General features: G+C 41.7%; 1 protein-coding gene across 5 annotated transcripts in view; it reads left to right on the forward strand.

Moving 5' to 3' along the window:
- FANCC (FA complementation group C) overlaps positions 1-15,478 on the forward strand; it is a 192,608-nt gene that overhangs the window by 137,083 nt on the left and 40,047 nt on the right. For 4 of the 5 annotated variants that reach the window (XM_081262803.1, XM_081262799.1, XM_081262802.1 and 1 more), the window contains one exon: positions 10,969-11,133. The exons of the other annotated variant lie outside the window; for it this stretch is intronic. In XM_081262803.1, coding sequence (XP_081118929.1) covers positions 10,969-11,133 — 165 coding nt within the window. The remainder of the gene's footprint in view (positions 1-10,968; positions 11,134-15,478) is intronic. 5 annotated transcript variants of the gene reach the window in all.

Genomic DNA, 15,478 nt, shown 5'->3' on the forward strand with positions numbered 1-15,478 from the left:
CTTCAACACCCATTCATGATAAAACACTCGATGAACTGGGAATAGAAAGTAATTATCTCAACATAATGAAGGTATTTTTACTTCATATTCAGTGGAGAAAAACTGAGTTTTCCCTCCGAGGTCAGGAATAAGGCAGAGTTGTCTCCATCCTTTCTTCCTGTGGTCAGTATAGGTACTAGACGTACTTTAAAGGCTCCTATAAACTGAGGTAGTGTGGGGGCTACCAGACGCAGCAGACCACAGGCAGCCCTCTGTGGATTCGGGGTGCGGCCCTTGCAGCTCCTCCTTTGGCCTACAGCTTGCCAGGGCCTGGACACAGGTCGAAGGGTGCAGCTTCCTTCAGGCCGGTTGCCCTGGGCATTTCAGCTACCTTGTGGCCAGAGCAGCTCTCCAGCGAGTGCCACACAGAATCCAGGGCACCTGCCTCCCCCAGTGTCGTGTCGCAGCCTCCGTCCTGGCTGCCACAGACCACAGGAGTACACGGGCTGCTGGCAGTGCTCCCAGGGACCCTAATGTCCTCCTCCCAGACAGTTTGTTGCAAAGAACAAGAGAGGATTTAAACATTCTGTCATTAAATTGTTGATTTCACTTGGTGGCAAGTGAAACTCTATTTAAAATGTAATGACAAGACCATTTATCAGGCCTCTAAAAACAATGCAAAAAAAAATAAAGTAAAATTGACTCCCAGATTTTTTGTTCCTTTGATGGTCTGTGTGTCTGAAGTTATGAGATCAATTTCTATATTTTCTACAAGGCTTTTTTGATCTTTTGAAATGGACTTCAAATATTCAAGTAGCAAAAAGTAAAAAAATATATGTATATACACACATACATATATACATACACCCACCCCTTGAGGAGGGGGGCGCAGAAAGACAGCACGGCATTATTGATAATGTTTAAATCTGGGGGATATTTGGCTGCTTGTACTTTTATGCTAGTGAAAGGAAAAACATGATAACTCTTCACTGCACAAATGGACAGGAATGCCCTAGAGTTAAGCATAGTAGCCTGCCCGCTGGTGGACTCTGACATAGCCTTTTTGATTTGTAAATATTAAAAATGTACAAATAGCTTCAGATATGTGAGAGAAAGTTATGGAGTATCCTCACCTCTGTCCTAACTAGTAATGAGGACAATCGCGGTGGCTCCCCATGCTTGGCAGCTGTCTTTTAAGTGTCATCACAGTGCCATTTTGCCACCTGATGTCATGAAGTCAGTTTCTCCTTGAGACACAAGAATGAGCTTGGCTGACTTCACAGTTCACTAGAGAACTGTGGACTCGAGGCTGAGTCCGTCACAGACTTTTAGGGGTACAAGTTCTTTTATGGATGGCAAACAGAACTTCCTGGTTTTAGCTCTTAAAAATAAGACTTTAAAAACTCATCAAAGCACTCACAAAGAATGGGCATTGAGTTGCTTTTTAAGTTCAGGCTTTTGATACACGAAAAAGAACTCCAAGAAGGCCTTGCATTTCCCTGAAAACTGTGTATGGCCTCAGCACGTTTAGAAAAGTACCTAGAAAAAAATGTATCTTGTTGAATTCTAAAATTCTTTGAGATAAAGAAAAAGACATGGAGGAGATCCAAGATGGCAGGCCAGAGGGAGGCAGCATTCGGTGTCGCTCCATGACCCGAGACTCAAGTAGTGAGAATACGCCATGCCCATCCAGGGCTCCAGGCCTCAGCGTCAGATTTTTTTGTTCCTTTGATGGGGTACCTCGCCCACACAGGACTACCAGGTACCCCAGCAGAACCATCAGTTTCAGTACTTTCGGCCACCCACCTGAGCAGAAATTACGGACAGTGCTCCCATGCAGGACACCTGGTAGCTTCCCACCAGCAGGTACTCCAGCCGCCACTCCTGTATAGACCCCCATCTACAAACGTGGGGCTCCCCAGTCACCTCCATCTTGGGACTCTGCGGCAGTGGAGATAGTTCCCTGCACACAGTGGCCTGCCTGCACCCGAGAACCTCACACAAGCTCTGAGATCAGCCAACAGCCACATGCTACATGCCCTAGAGCTCCTCTCTGAACTCACTGTCCAACGCCATCTCCCACTTCCCCCACCCAACCTGACACCCCTTGGCTGAAAGCAGGCGCCTCCTTCTTCGGTCACCTTCATCACCATCTTCAGTGGGTGCATTGCTCAGGTTGGCACTCTGGATGGCCAGGTACCCCATTTCTAACTTCCCCTCTCCCCAGCAGCTGCTACCCCAGCATAGTGACACCCTGGTTATCTTCACCATCCTGAGAGCAGAGATACCAGCTAACAACAGACGACCCCATCTATTGGATGAGAAGGGAAGCAGGAAAGATACTGATCTCCAACCAAAATAGTCCCGGTTTCTTCCTTCAAGATTTTTTTTTCCCTCTCCCTTTCTATTCTCCCACCCTCATATCCCCAATATATGTGAAACCAACTACTTTGCATGAATTAGGATTTTGAGGACTGGGATGTCTGAATAGTATATTACAGCTATGTTGAATATTCTTTTTTATTTTCTTTTTTCCCCCCACCAATCTCTACTATTTTAACCCTTTTTCTTTTCTTAATATATATGTGTTTTTGTTTTATGAACTCTATGTGTTCCCACTTAACTTGTATACCAAATAACTTCCTCTCCCTTCTCCTGCTCCTAATCTTCCTCTTTAGGTTTCTCTTTCACACTTCCTAAGATATAATAACTCTATATTCTCATTTCCTACCTTCTCGGCATATCATTGTGCTCCTCATCCTGGGTCCACTGTCAGAAACTGTAAACCCTGAGTATATTGTAGATAATAATTTAATTCACTATATCTGTACATTGTGACCACACTGTAAATGCCTCAATAGCAAACATTTGTTTTTAGGGTGTATATTGTTTATATTGGGATCTGTTAACATTGTCCTTCACCGCAGAGGAGAAGTATTGGATCCCTGGAGGCACTATAACTCTATAGGATAAAAATGATAACACCTAGGATCCACAGTGCTAGAAGGGAAGACACACAAGTACTATGAAAAGACAAGGGAAAAAAGTTCCCCAACCAAATCAGGATACCACCTTATCAGAATCCATGGTAAGCACAGCAGAAGAAATGACAGAGAAGGAGTTCAGGATGTACATAATTCAAATGTTCTGTGAATTAAAGGATGATATAAGAGAGAAAATACAGTCAATAAGACATCAATTTGACAAAGAGCTACATAAACAAATACAGTAAGCAAAAAATTACTTCAATAAGAAGATAGAGATTGTAAAAAAAAAAAAAAAGACAGAAATCCTTTGAATGAAAGAAACAATAAACCCAATTAAAAGTTCAATTGAAAACATCGCCAACAGAATAGACCACTTGGAAGACAGGACCTCAGACAATGAAGACAAAATATATAATCTTGAAAAGAATGTAGACCACACAATGAAAATGGTAAGAAACCATGAGCAGAACAATCATGAAGTATGGGATAACATTAAAAGCCCAAATTTAAGAGTTACCGGGATAGAGGAAGGCATAGAGTTCCAAACCAAAGGAATGAGCATCTAGTCAATGAAATAATATCAGAAAATTTTCCAAACAAGAAGAATGAATTGGAAAAACAAATTCAGGAGGCTTACAGGATGCCAAATGTACAAAGTTACAGATCCACACCAAGGCACATTATAATGAAAATGCCTAAAATAGAGAATAAGGACAGAATATTAAAATCCATGAGAGAAAGGACTCATTACATATAGGGGGAAACCAATTAGATTATGTGCAGATTTTTCAACCCAGACCTTGAAAGCTAGAAGATCCTGGAACAACATATATCAAGCTCTGAAAAAAAAAAAAAAAAAGGCTGCCAACCAAGAAACTTATATGCAGCAAAATTAAGCTTTAGACTTGATAATGAAATTAAAATCTTCCATGATAAAGAAAAGTTAAAAAAATTTACAGCTCAAAAACCTGCACTATAGAACATCCTCTGCAAAATATTCCATGAAGAGGAATTGAAAAATGACAATGAAAATCAGCAAAGGGAGATATTGCACAAAATGAAAAACTAATCAAAGGAGAAACCAAGTCAAGTTAAATAATAAAAATTAACAAAAATGGCTGTGAATACAAATCATGTCTCCATAATTACTATGAATGTTAACAGCCTAAACTCACCAATCAAAAGACATAGACTGGCAGATTGAATTTAAAAAAAAAATAAAAAGACCGAACAATATGCTGCCTCCAAGAGACTCATCTCATAGGAAAAAAACTTGCACAGACTCAAGGTGAAAGGTTGGGAAAAGTCATACTACTCACATGAACTGCAGAAATAAGCAGGGCTCTCCATCCTCATATCAAATAAAGCAGACTTCAAGCCAAAGTTAATCAAAAGGGATAAAGAAGGATATTTCTTACTGCTTAAGGGAACTCTATATCAACATGATGTAACACGAATAAATTTATATGCCCCAAACAATGGAGCATATAAATGTCCATCAAACAAACTCCTCTCAAGTTCAAGAGTCAAATAGACCACAATAATGCTGGGTGACTTTAACACACCTCTTTCACTGGATAGATCACCCAAACAAAAGCTGAACAAGAAACTATAGAACTCAATAATACAATCAATAACTTAGACTTACCTGATATATATAGAATATTTCATCCTTCAGTGAACAAATACACTTTCTTCTCAGCAGCATATATATCCTTCTGTAAAACAGATCATATATTATGCCACAAAGCAACTCTTAGCAAATATAAAAAGGTAGAGACATTACCCTGCATTCTATCAGATCATAATGGAATGAAATTAGAAATAAATGATAAATTAAGAAATAAAAGCTACTCCAACACCTGGAGACTAAATAATATGCTACTGAATGAACAATAGGTTGCAAAAGACATCAAGGAGGAGATTAAAAAATTCTTAGATGTAAATGAGAACACTGATACAACGTATCAAAATCTCTGGGACACTATGAAGGCAGTACTAAGAGGAAAGTTCATTCCTTAAAAGAAGAAAAAGTCAACAAATAAATAACTTAACACTACATCTCAAAGCCCTAGAAAAAGAAGAACAAATCAACACCAAAAACAGTAGAAGACAGGATATAATTAAAATCAGAGCTGAAATCAATGAAATTGAAACAAAAGAAACAATTGAAAAAATTGATAAAACAAAAAATTGGTTCTTTGAAAACATAAATAAAATGACAAATGCTTAGCCATGCTAATGAAGAGAAGGAGAGAGAAAACTCAAATTACTAACATATGTGATGAAAAAGGAAATATGTAACAGACACTACAGAAATACAGAAGATAATTAGAAATTATTTTGAAGACCTGTACTCCAGTAAAATAGAAAATATTGAAGGCATTGACAAATTTCTAGAGTCATATGATTTGCCCAGATTGAATCAGGATGATATACACAATTTAAACAGATCAATTTCAAGAGATGAAATGGAAGATGCCATCAGAAGCCTACCAACCAAGTAAAGCCCAGGACCAGATGGATACCCAGCCAAGTTCTACAAGACCTTTAAAGAAGAACTAATACCAATACTCTTCAATTTATTTCAGGAAATAGTCAAAGACGGAGCACTTCTAAACTCATTCTATGAGGCCAATATCACCTTGATTCCAAAACCAGGTAAAGACACATCAAAGAAAGAAAACTTCAGACCAGTATCTCTAATGAACATAGATGCAAAAATTCTCAATAAAATGCTGGCAAATCAAATACAAGAACATATCAAAAAGATAGTGCACCATGATCAAGTGGAGTTCATCCCAGGATTGGTTCAACATATGGAAATCAATAAATGCAATTCATCACATCAATAGACTTAAAGATAAGAATCTTATGATCATCTCAATAAATGCAGAAAAAAGCATTTGACAAAATACAGCATCCCTTTATGTTCAAAACACTGAAAAACTAGGGATAACAGCATCATATCTCAACATTGTAAAAGCTATCTATGCTAAGCCGCAGGCCAATATCATTCTAAATGGAGAAAAATTGAAAGCATTCCCTCTAAAAACTAGAGCAAGAAGGGATACCCTCTTTTACCACTTATATTTAATGTAGTTCTTGAAACACTGGCCAGAGCAATTAGACAGATGAAAGAAATTAAAGGGGTACAGATAGGAAAAGAAGAACGCAAATTAGCACTATTTGCCAACAATATGATTCAGTACCTAGAAGACCCAAAAATTTCACCAGAAAACTTCTAGAACTCATAAATGAATTCAGCAAAACAGCAGGATACAAAATCAACACTCATAAATCAAAGGCATTTCTGTACATCAGTGACAAATCCTCTGAAAAAGAAATGAGGAAAACTACCCCATTTACAGTAGCCTCAAAAAAAATTTTTTTTAAATATTGGGAATCAACCTAACAAAAGAGGTGAAAGACCTCTACAACAAAAACTACAGAACCCGAAAGAAAGAAATTAAAGAAGATTTTAGAAGATGGAAAGATCTCCTTTATTCTTGGATAGGCAGAATTAATATTGTCAAAATGACCGTACTCCCAAAAGCACTATACAGATTTAATGCAATTCTAATCAAAATCCCAATGACATACCTCATAGAAATAGAAAAAGCAGTCATGAAATTCATCTGCAAAAATAAGAGACCCAGAATAGCTAAAGCAATCAGCAGGAAGAGTGAAGCAGGTGGTATCGCTATACCAGAGCTTAAACCATACTACAGAGCAATAGTAACAAAAACAGCATGATATTGGCACCAAAATAGACAAGTAGACCAATGGTACAGAATAGAGGACACAGAGACTAACCCACATAATTACAGTTTTATTAATTAGACAAAGGCACCTAAAGCATAACTTTGAGAAAAGATAGCCTCTTCAACAAATGGTGCTGGGAAAACTGGGAATCCATATGCAACAAAATGAAATTAAACCCCTACCTCTCACCAGGCACAAATCTCAACTCAAAGTAGATCAAGAACCTATGAATTAAACTAGAGACCTTGGGTCTAATAGAAGAAAAAGTAGGCCCAAATCTCTATCATATTGAATTAGGCCCCAATTTCCTTAATAAGACTCTTATAGTGGAAGAATTAAAATCAAGAATTAATAAATGGGATGGATTCAAACTAAAAGTTTCTTCTCAGCAAAAGAAACAATCAGTAAGGTGAATAGAGAGCCTATATCTTGGGAGCAAATCTTTACCACTTGCACATAAGATAGAACACTAATCTCTAGGGTATATAAAGAATTCAAAAAGCTAAGCCCCCCAAAACAAATAACCCAATCAATAAATGGGCCATGGAAATGAACAGACACATCTCAGAAGGTGATATACCATCAACCAACAAATATATGAAAAAATGTTCAACATCTTTGGCAATTAGAGAAATGCCAATCAAAACTACTCTAAGATTTCATCTCACTCCAGTCAGAATGGCAGCTATCAGCTATTAAGAATACAAACAACAATAAGTGTTGGCGAGGATGTGGAGAAAAAAGCACGCTTATACATTGCTGGTTGGACTGCAAGTTGGTGCAGCCAATCTGGAAAGCAGTATGGAGATTCCTTGGAAAACTGGGAATGCAACCACCTTTTGACCTAGCTATCCCTCTCTTCAGTCTATACCCAAAGGACTTAAAAACAGCATACTACAGTGTCACAGTCACATCAATTGCAGCACAATTCACAGTAGCAAAACTGTGGAACCAACCTAAGTGTCCTTCAGTAGATGAATGGATAAAGAAAATGTGGTATGTATATCCAATAGAATATTACTCAGCAATAAAAGAATAAAATCATGGCATTTGCAGGTAAATGGATGGAGTTGGAGAATATGTGAAGTTAGCTAAGTGAAGTTAGCCAATCCCAAAAAAACAAATGCTGAATGTCTTCTCTGATAAAAGGAGGCTGATTCATAGGGTAAATTCATGTTGAGAGATGTTCTGCTAGCACAGACTCAGCCTGGTCTTAGTAAATCCAGTTAGGAATTCTGATTACATCACAGATTTGCAGTCACCGGGAATAACCTAATCACCATTTCCCCCGTGCTGCTGTTGGCTGGCAGAGGTGCCAGCACAGACCTCCTTCCCTGGACCTAGTTTCATGCCAAGGAATTTGTCCATGTGCTTCTGAAAAGCAGGCGTCTTCAACAAAGAGATAACTATGAGGCGCAGTCTGGCACCAATGGACACTTTTCAGCCATCAGGAATGTATCAGCCAGCAGTGCCTAGCCCACTCTCCTAGTGGTGGTTAGGGGAGTTTGGACCTGGAACAGGTGCTTGCTAGTTCCAAAAAACCAATAACTGGTTGGTGGCTGGTATCTATAGAACGTCAGAAACCCACGTTTCTCTCTCTGCAGTTTGATCCCCACGACAGGAACCAGTTGTTCAGTTGAGGAACCCGTTGAAGAGTTTGGCAGTTAATCCTGTCATCCTGATAGCCTCTCAGAAGTGCATCTGGAGTTGGGTCTGATTCTGCTGTTCACCCAAATCAGGTGAACAAGTTCACAGGCCACAGTTCATGGGCTGTGTGTAAGAACACCCAGCCTCCTGGTTCCTGGCATGCTTGAAATAACCATGACAGTCCCACTTCTGTTTTGTGCCACCTCTTGGTGCACATGTCCCAAACATGGAGCTTTGTGGGAACAAGCTACCGCAGAGTGCAAGACCACTCAGGGGGGCAGTTCCTCATGATTTGTTGGACTCATATTTGGTTAAATTTATGTGGCACAATTGATTTAGCAATGATGCTCTCAGTTTCCTTTTACTGGGTAGATCAGAACAATATCCTGTTAACTAGTAAGATGTTTTGATTTTTTGCCTTTAGTATGTTTACCCGCAAGTACTCAGATTCTTCATTTGAACACACCTGAGAAATTGTTCCCTTGATTTGACTGATAAAATGAAAAGCACAAATAACTCTAACTCTTTAGAGACCAATATAACCAAATAAATAGTGGGAAGAACTCAGAAAGATATAAATAAAGGGAAAAAGTACTCTAGAGATGGGGGGGAATATTAAGCAATCTAAGGCTGATTAAAGATGATTAGGTTTTCATACACTGCTTTGCTGTTTTGGGGATAAGAACCTGAGGTAGGAATTAGCTCCTTTATTACAAATTGTCTCTTTTCATTTTCATATTTTACCTGGTAACCTTGTATTTTAGTTTTTAAACATTTAATTGTGAGATACTTTGACATACAGAAAATCTGTGTTGTACCCATTGTCCAAATCTTACAATGGGAACATTTTATTAATAAGTATAATTGATATTTTTAAGAAAATAAAATGTTTCAATTAAAGTCAAAAGTGTCTTTGCGCCATCTTGTTTTTTCTTCCTGTCCCCAGGAGTAGGCATGCCTCAGAAGTGGGTGGAGACTCCTCCAGCCGTGTTGGGGACACTGTGACGTCTTAGATGTGTTGTTTGGGGTATCTCAAGGCTTTACAAGAGTAACGTCACCTTGTACTTATCTTTCTGCAGCTTGCTTTCTTCATTCATTATTATTTTTTGAGATTTTTGTATTTGAGTCATGTAGGTCTGGTTCACCCATTTAACTGCCATGTCGAAGCCTGGTCTACACAGAACCATCAGTCTGTGTATTCATTTCAGTACAGATACACAGCAAAGTGGAATCGGCCCTGTATAAACAGTTGATGACTGATCAGGAGAGGTGGCAGGCCGGGCCGATTATGCTCCAAATTGGCTGTGTGTGTCTGCCTGTGTCCCCAGTGGCAGCATCCTGGGTTCTTTTCTCTGTGTCATCTGGTGGCTGTCCCATTGAGGTGGGCCTTTGCATGGAATACGTGAGGAGTGAGGTTGGAAGTGGTTACCCAGAGATGAGGGAGCGAGATGCCTCTGTTTTCCATAATCTCCAAGAACTGTTTGACAGATGATTTAGTTGCATCTCTAAATTTGATAAGAGTAAAAACTTAGTTATAAAAGGGAACAAGGGTTACAGGGTACAATGATGCATACCTGTAATCCCAGTGACTCGGGAGCCTGAGGCAGGAGGATAACCAAATTCAAAGACAGCCTGGGCAACTTAGCAAGACCCTGTCTCAAAAACAAAATGGGCTGGGATGTAGCTTAGCGGAGCGCCCCTGTGTGGGCGAGAGGGACCTGCAGCAGTGCTGTCTGCTGTCTCATCTATGCCTGTGAGTTACACTGTCCCATCCTGGACCCGCTGGCCTCACGTACCCAGCGAGCACTTGAAAGGTGCCAAGTACCTTGGAGGCACTGGATGTTTTGTTTTATTTAATTTCAATTCAGATGGCCACACATGATGGCCAGTGCGTAGAGGGCGTGCCAGGGAAGACTGCCAAGGCCGTGCTGAATCTAGACCTCCCAGCAGCGAGGGTGCTGGCTGTGCTCACAGGCAGGCTGAGCAGCGGGCCTGGCTCAGCATTCAGAGCAGCTTTAGACATGGGGAAGGGTGGAAGGAGGTGGAGCCCATGGAACAGAAGGGGGCCTGTCTCAGGAAGCAGTGTGGCCCGCAAGAGACTTCCCTTGTTCACTATGTGAGTGGGGACAGGCCGCTGCAAGGCCTGGAGCACATGGTCACGTGGTCTGAAGTTTTGGAGAGCTGCTGGAACCTTCCAATGATAAGCAGTGGGAGGAAGGGCAGAAGCAGGGAGACAGGAGACAGCTGCGTAGCCAGGCACAGGTGGTCATCTGGCCAGGACCAGGATGGAGGGAGGGTTCAGGGCCAGTCCATGGAGGCAGCGTTGGGAAGGACACTTGGAACAGGAACTCGGGGTCCCCTTGAAGCCTGGTGAGCTGGAGGGGACGGTAGATGTGGTCACAGGTAAAGTCTTGGTGACACTGCAACAGGATGGCAGCCCAAGGGCTCCTTCCTGGAGTCCTGATTATGAGGTCTTCCCTGTTAGGCCAGTACGGGGGCCTGCCATCCATCTCTTCACATCAGGATTTTAGACCTTTTTAATATGTGTGGCTCTCAGATTTGGGTATTTCCTATTCTACTTCTTCCACAGGATGGCTCCTGAGCGTTTGATGTCCCTGTCACGCATCTGTGTCCCTCTTGTTACTCTGCCTGATTGTCAACCCCTGGTGGAGGCCCTGCTCACCTACCATGGCCAAGGGCCTCAGGAGGTCCTCTGGCCCGAGCTCTTTGACACCATCAACGAGGCCTTTTTGCTGTAAGTAATGTCCGTTTAGCCTTCTGTCCATTCCATTTTTCCTTTACTTAGAATGCTCCCATGTATTGGGGATGCTAGACAACAGCATTGTGCAAGCATTTTGATCTCAGAACTCTTTTTACACTCCTAAAAATTATTGATGATCCCACAGAGCCTTTTAAAATATGGGTTCTATCTATGGATCAGTCTATCAGTCAATCTATCTATCTATATCATATTTGAAATTAACATTTTAAAAATATTTTCTAGTCTGTAGTAGGTGGTACAGCACTTGCCTAGCATGTGGGTACAAGGCCCTGCATTTGATTCCAGGTTCTACAAAAAGAACACAAAAACTTAATTTAAAAAAATAATAAATTGACCATGTGTTAACATAAATACCATATTTTTATGAAAAAAATCATGATATTTTCTAAATCAAAAGTTGTTTGGCAGAAATGGCAGTCTTCACATTTTTATAACAACTAGTTTCTCACGTCTACATCTGGTGGGACACGTTGTCCTGGGTGAAGTATTTAAAGAAAATTCAGCCTCACACAGGTTTGTGGTGGGAAAGGCGGGAACATTGTAATAGCCTTCTCCGGTGGTTTTGTGAATATTTTGCTTTGATGCTTTACCAAAATTTGAAAAATGGTCATTTTTTAAGAGACTGGTGGCCCTGTGGAATCTGAAGTTATACAGTGAGCCTTTCGTGTGCCGTTAAATGAAAACCCACTGGTGTGTCGCACAGGGTTCATTTGGAAAGTCTTGGTTCATTGACTGGTTACGCAGATCCTCCAAACATAGAAATAATTCATCGTGCAGCATGAAAACTTAAAATCATTACTGTCACCACCAGTGTCATCAGAAATGCCTTTACATGTTGGAAAGCTGCCAAGCTCATGTTGGTCTTCAAGATTTTCCAAAATCCTAATTTCTGCTCAAAAGCTCCAACGTATCATGAGCCACAGATTTTGTCATTTGTTTTCCTTAAGGTGATCCAGTCACTTTGCTAGTTTTTGTGAAAGGATCTGCCAAAGACCCAAGTGTGAGTGGTCATCGTCTGCTGGTCGTTCTTCAGTATGTTTCCATGAAGGAGGAATAGGCCGCTGCAGTCCGTGTGGGTGCCTCTGCCGTCAGCCATGCCTGGGTCACGAGCAGAAGAGCCTGTGCGTGCTTTCCTTTTGTCAGGACTTTGACAAGTGCTCTCAAGGTTGACAGTCTAAAAGGTCAGCTCTGCCCAGGAGGGCGGGGCGCTGAGGAATGCAGGGGGCGCTCCCAGTGTTACCAGTCACCACTGCTGCTTCTGTCCCATCAGAGCAGACCAGCTGCTGAGCGCCACGGGGCAGGGCCAGCCAGGTGTGAGGCTGTGCGTCAGGCAGGCCACAGTTCTGTCGGGGGGGATGTTCGTGGCTCACATCTAGCACATACTTTGAGATCATTTGGTTTCACCTTTTTTTTTTTTTTCTTTTTAAATTTCTTGTAGTTGTAGATGGGCAGAACGCCTTTATCTTATTTATTTTTATGTGGTGCTAAGGATCGAACCCAGTGCCTCATACATGCTAGGCAAGCGCTCTGCCACTGAGCCACACCCCCAGCCCATTTGGTTCCCTTTTATTTAGACTTGGTTGAAATCCCTGAAGGCTTCTGTTGCATAAGATCCAGGAAGGTGAATTACAGACTCCAAAGCCACACGAGAAACCATTTCCTCCCGTGTTGGCTTTTATCTATGGTCTAGCCACTTTCTGGAGTAGTGGCCTCCACCCCGGGAATCACAGGACCCTCCCATGTGTTGTGTTCCCTCTTTCTGGTGAAAGAGCTGGGAACAAGAAAGCAAAGCTTAACCCTCCTTTCTAAAGCCAGAAATCCATTCTTAAACTTAAGAAGATACAATATAAATAAGTTTAGTTTTTAAGTAAAATATTGGTGAATTCCAAAATAATCTGAACTATGTATTAAGTCTAGAGCTACAGCTGGGCACAGTGGTGCACACATCTAAGCTGAGGCAGGAGGAATGCGAGTTCGAGACCAGCCTCTGCAATTTAGCAAGGCCCCAAGCAAGTTAGCGAGACCCTGTCTCAAAAAATACAAATGGTTGCTTCTTCCTCTTCCTCTCTGCCTCTGCTTCTCTCTCTCTCTCTCTCTCTCTCTCTCTCTCTCTCTCCCCTCTTCTGTAAACCTCGCCACCACATTAGGTGGCTGGAGGCAGGAGCTAGGAGAAGCCATTCTGGAGCTGATATTAAAGTTCTAGTCTACCTGAAGAGTCCTCACAAAATTAAAATATTTTTTCAATTATATTTAGTGATTTAAAATTTTACCAAGAATGTTCCATTTCTATCACACATGAAAAAGGTGTAAGCCCAAGTTTATGCCTCAACTTAGTTCTCAACTTCCAATGCCTCTCACTTTTTCCAAAATACAAAGAAACACATATCCTTTGATACCTAAACACACATACGTTTTCTTACTAAGAATAAATTTATATTTAAAGATTAGAGGGAAGTAAACACCGCCACTCGCCGACAGATTGCAACAACAAACAGGTGTGTGTCACCCAGCTCAGCCCCCATACATAGGGGGATTTCGCTTAAAATCTCTCCTAGACTTTCAGGGGGAGGGACTATCAGAGTGAGCCTGCATAAAGACTAAAGGAGAGCTAGAGGCACCTGACCCTCAACCCGCCCCCCTCCCATCAGCGGCCAAAACAAAACCTGTCTAGCCAGCGCTGGGGAGGGGCAAGCAGAAAAAATCAAAACCATAGAGTGCTGGGGATCCCAAAAGCCAACGGTGTGACCCCGGAGATCCAGGCTGTCTGATTTGCGCGGCCTGCCCCGAGGCTACAGAAGGCGTGGCGCCCCAGAGAAGGGGTTAAATAGTCAGCAGGGAATTAAGTGGCTGCGACACGGTGGTATCCCACCAGCTAAACCCAAGCCCGCACTGACCCCCGGGCTGAGTTCGGGATTGTTGGCGGGGACGGAAGCGGTACAGCCCCACCCCCCACAAGGGACACTCCACTAAGGTAACCAGCGGCCACTATCTTGGACAGCTGAAGTATCCACCGCCACTGTCCGACAGATTGCAACAACAAAACAGGCACAGAGTACAGTTTGAACTGCCGAGAATCATCACTGAGGGGAAATCCGGTCTAGCAGGAGAAACCAAGGCTAGCAGGAGAAACCAGGAGCCTAGAGGCAAGGCCCTCGCGACTGGGCAGCTGTAAACTGCAGGCCCACCGGCGACAGTTCACCCACTGCCCGCGTAACTTGGCGGTAGGAGAACGCCCTCCCGTTGGTGACGGATCACCTGCCCGCGGCCTGTGATACTGGGCGGCTGGAGTCTACCCGCCTGCCACGACCGGGAGCTGAAACCACACAGAGACAGTCCAGTCACACCCCCCCATTAGGGCACCCCAGCAAGGAGACTGGGGCCCGTCATAGCAGAGTAGTGTCGTCACTGGAGCTCGAACGTCAGAATTCCTTCCCAGCGGAATCCACGTTAGCAGTCATACTTCAACAACACAAAGGAGAGACATCAGAGTAATACAGAAACAAAACAAATCTATAGAGGAGAGCAGAAACACGACAATCAAAAAGAGCTGGAAAGTAACGTGGACAACATGAGAAAACAAGGGAAAAAAGGATTACAAACAATGCAAGACTACTCAATTCTACAGGAGGACATAGAAACTTCAGAAACAGGTATAGGGAAAGAACTCAAGGCATACCTAACTCGAATGGAAAGGAATATTAGAGAAGACATGAGACAGCAAGTCCAAGAAATAAAAATATATTTTGAAAATGAATTAAACAAACAAATTCAAATGGCAAAGAACGAGCTCTACCAGGAGATAGAGATATTAAAAAAAAATCAAACAATAATCCTAGAATTCCAGGAAACTATAAACCAAATTAAAAACTCAAACGAGAATATTACAAATAGACTTGATCAAGTAGAAGTCAGAACATCAGATAATGAAGACAAAGTTTATCAACTTGAAAAGAATATAGTCAACACAGAAAAGATGCTTAATTCCCACGAGCAATCTATTCAAGAGATATGGGATGTCATAAAAAAACCAAATCTGAGAGTCATAGGGATAGAAGAAGGCACAGAGATTCAAACCAAAGGAATGGACAGCATATTAAATGAAATAATTCTAGAAAACTTCCCAGAGATGAAAGATGGAATGGATTGCCAAATCCTGGAAGCCTACAGGACCCCAAACATTCAAAACCATAATAGACCAACCCCAAGACATATAATTATGAAGATAGCCAACGTACAGAACAAGGAGAGAATATTAAAAGCTACGAGAGAAAAGAGGCAGATTACTTTCAGGGGTAAACCAATTAGGTTAACGACAGAT

This window comes from Spermophilus citellus (genome assembly GCF_964194105.1).
Source record: "Spermophilus citellus genome assembly, chromosome: 12".
Lineage (NCBI taxonomy): Eukaryota > Metazoa > Chordata > Mammalia > Rodentia > Sciuridae > Spermophilus > Spermophilus citellus.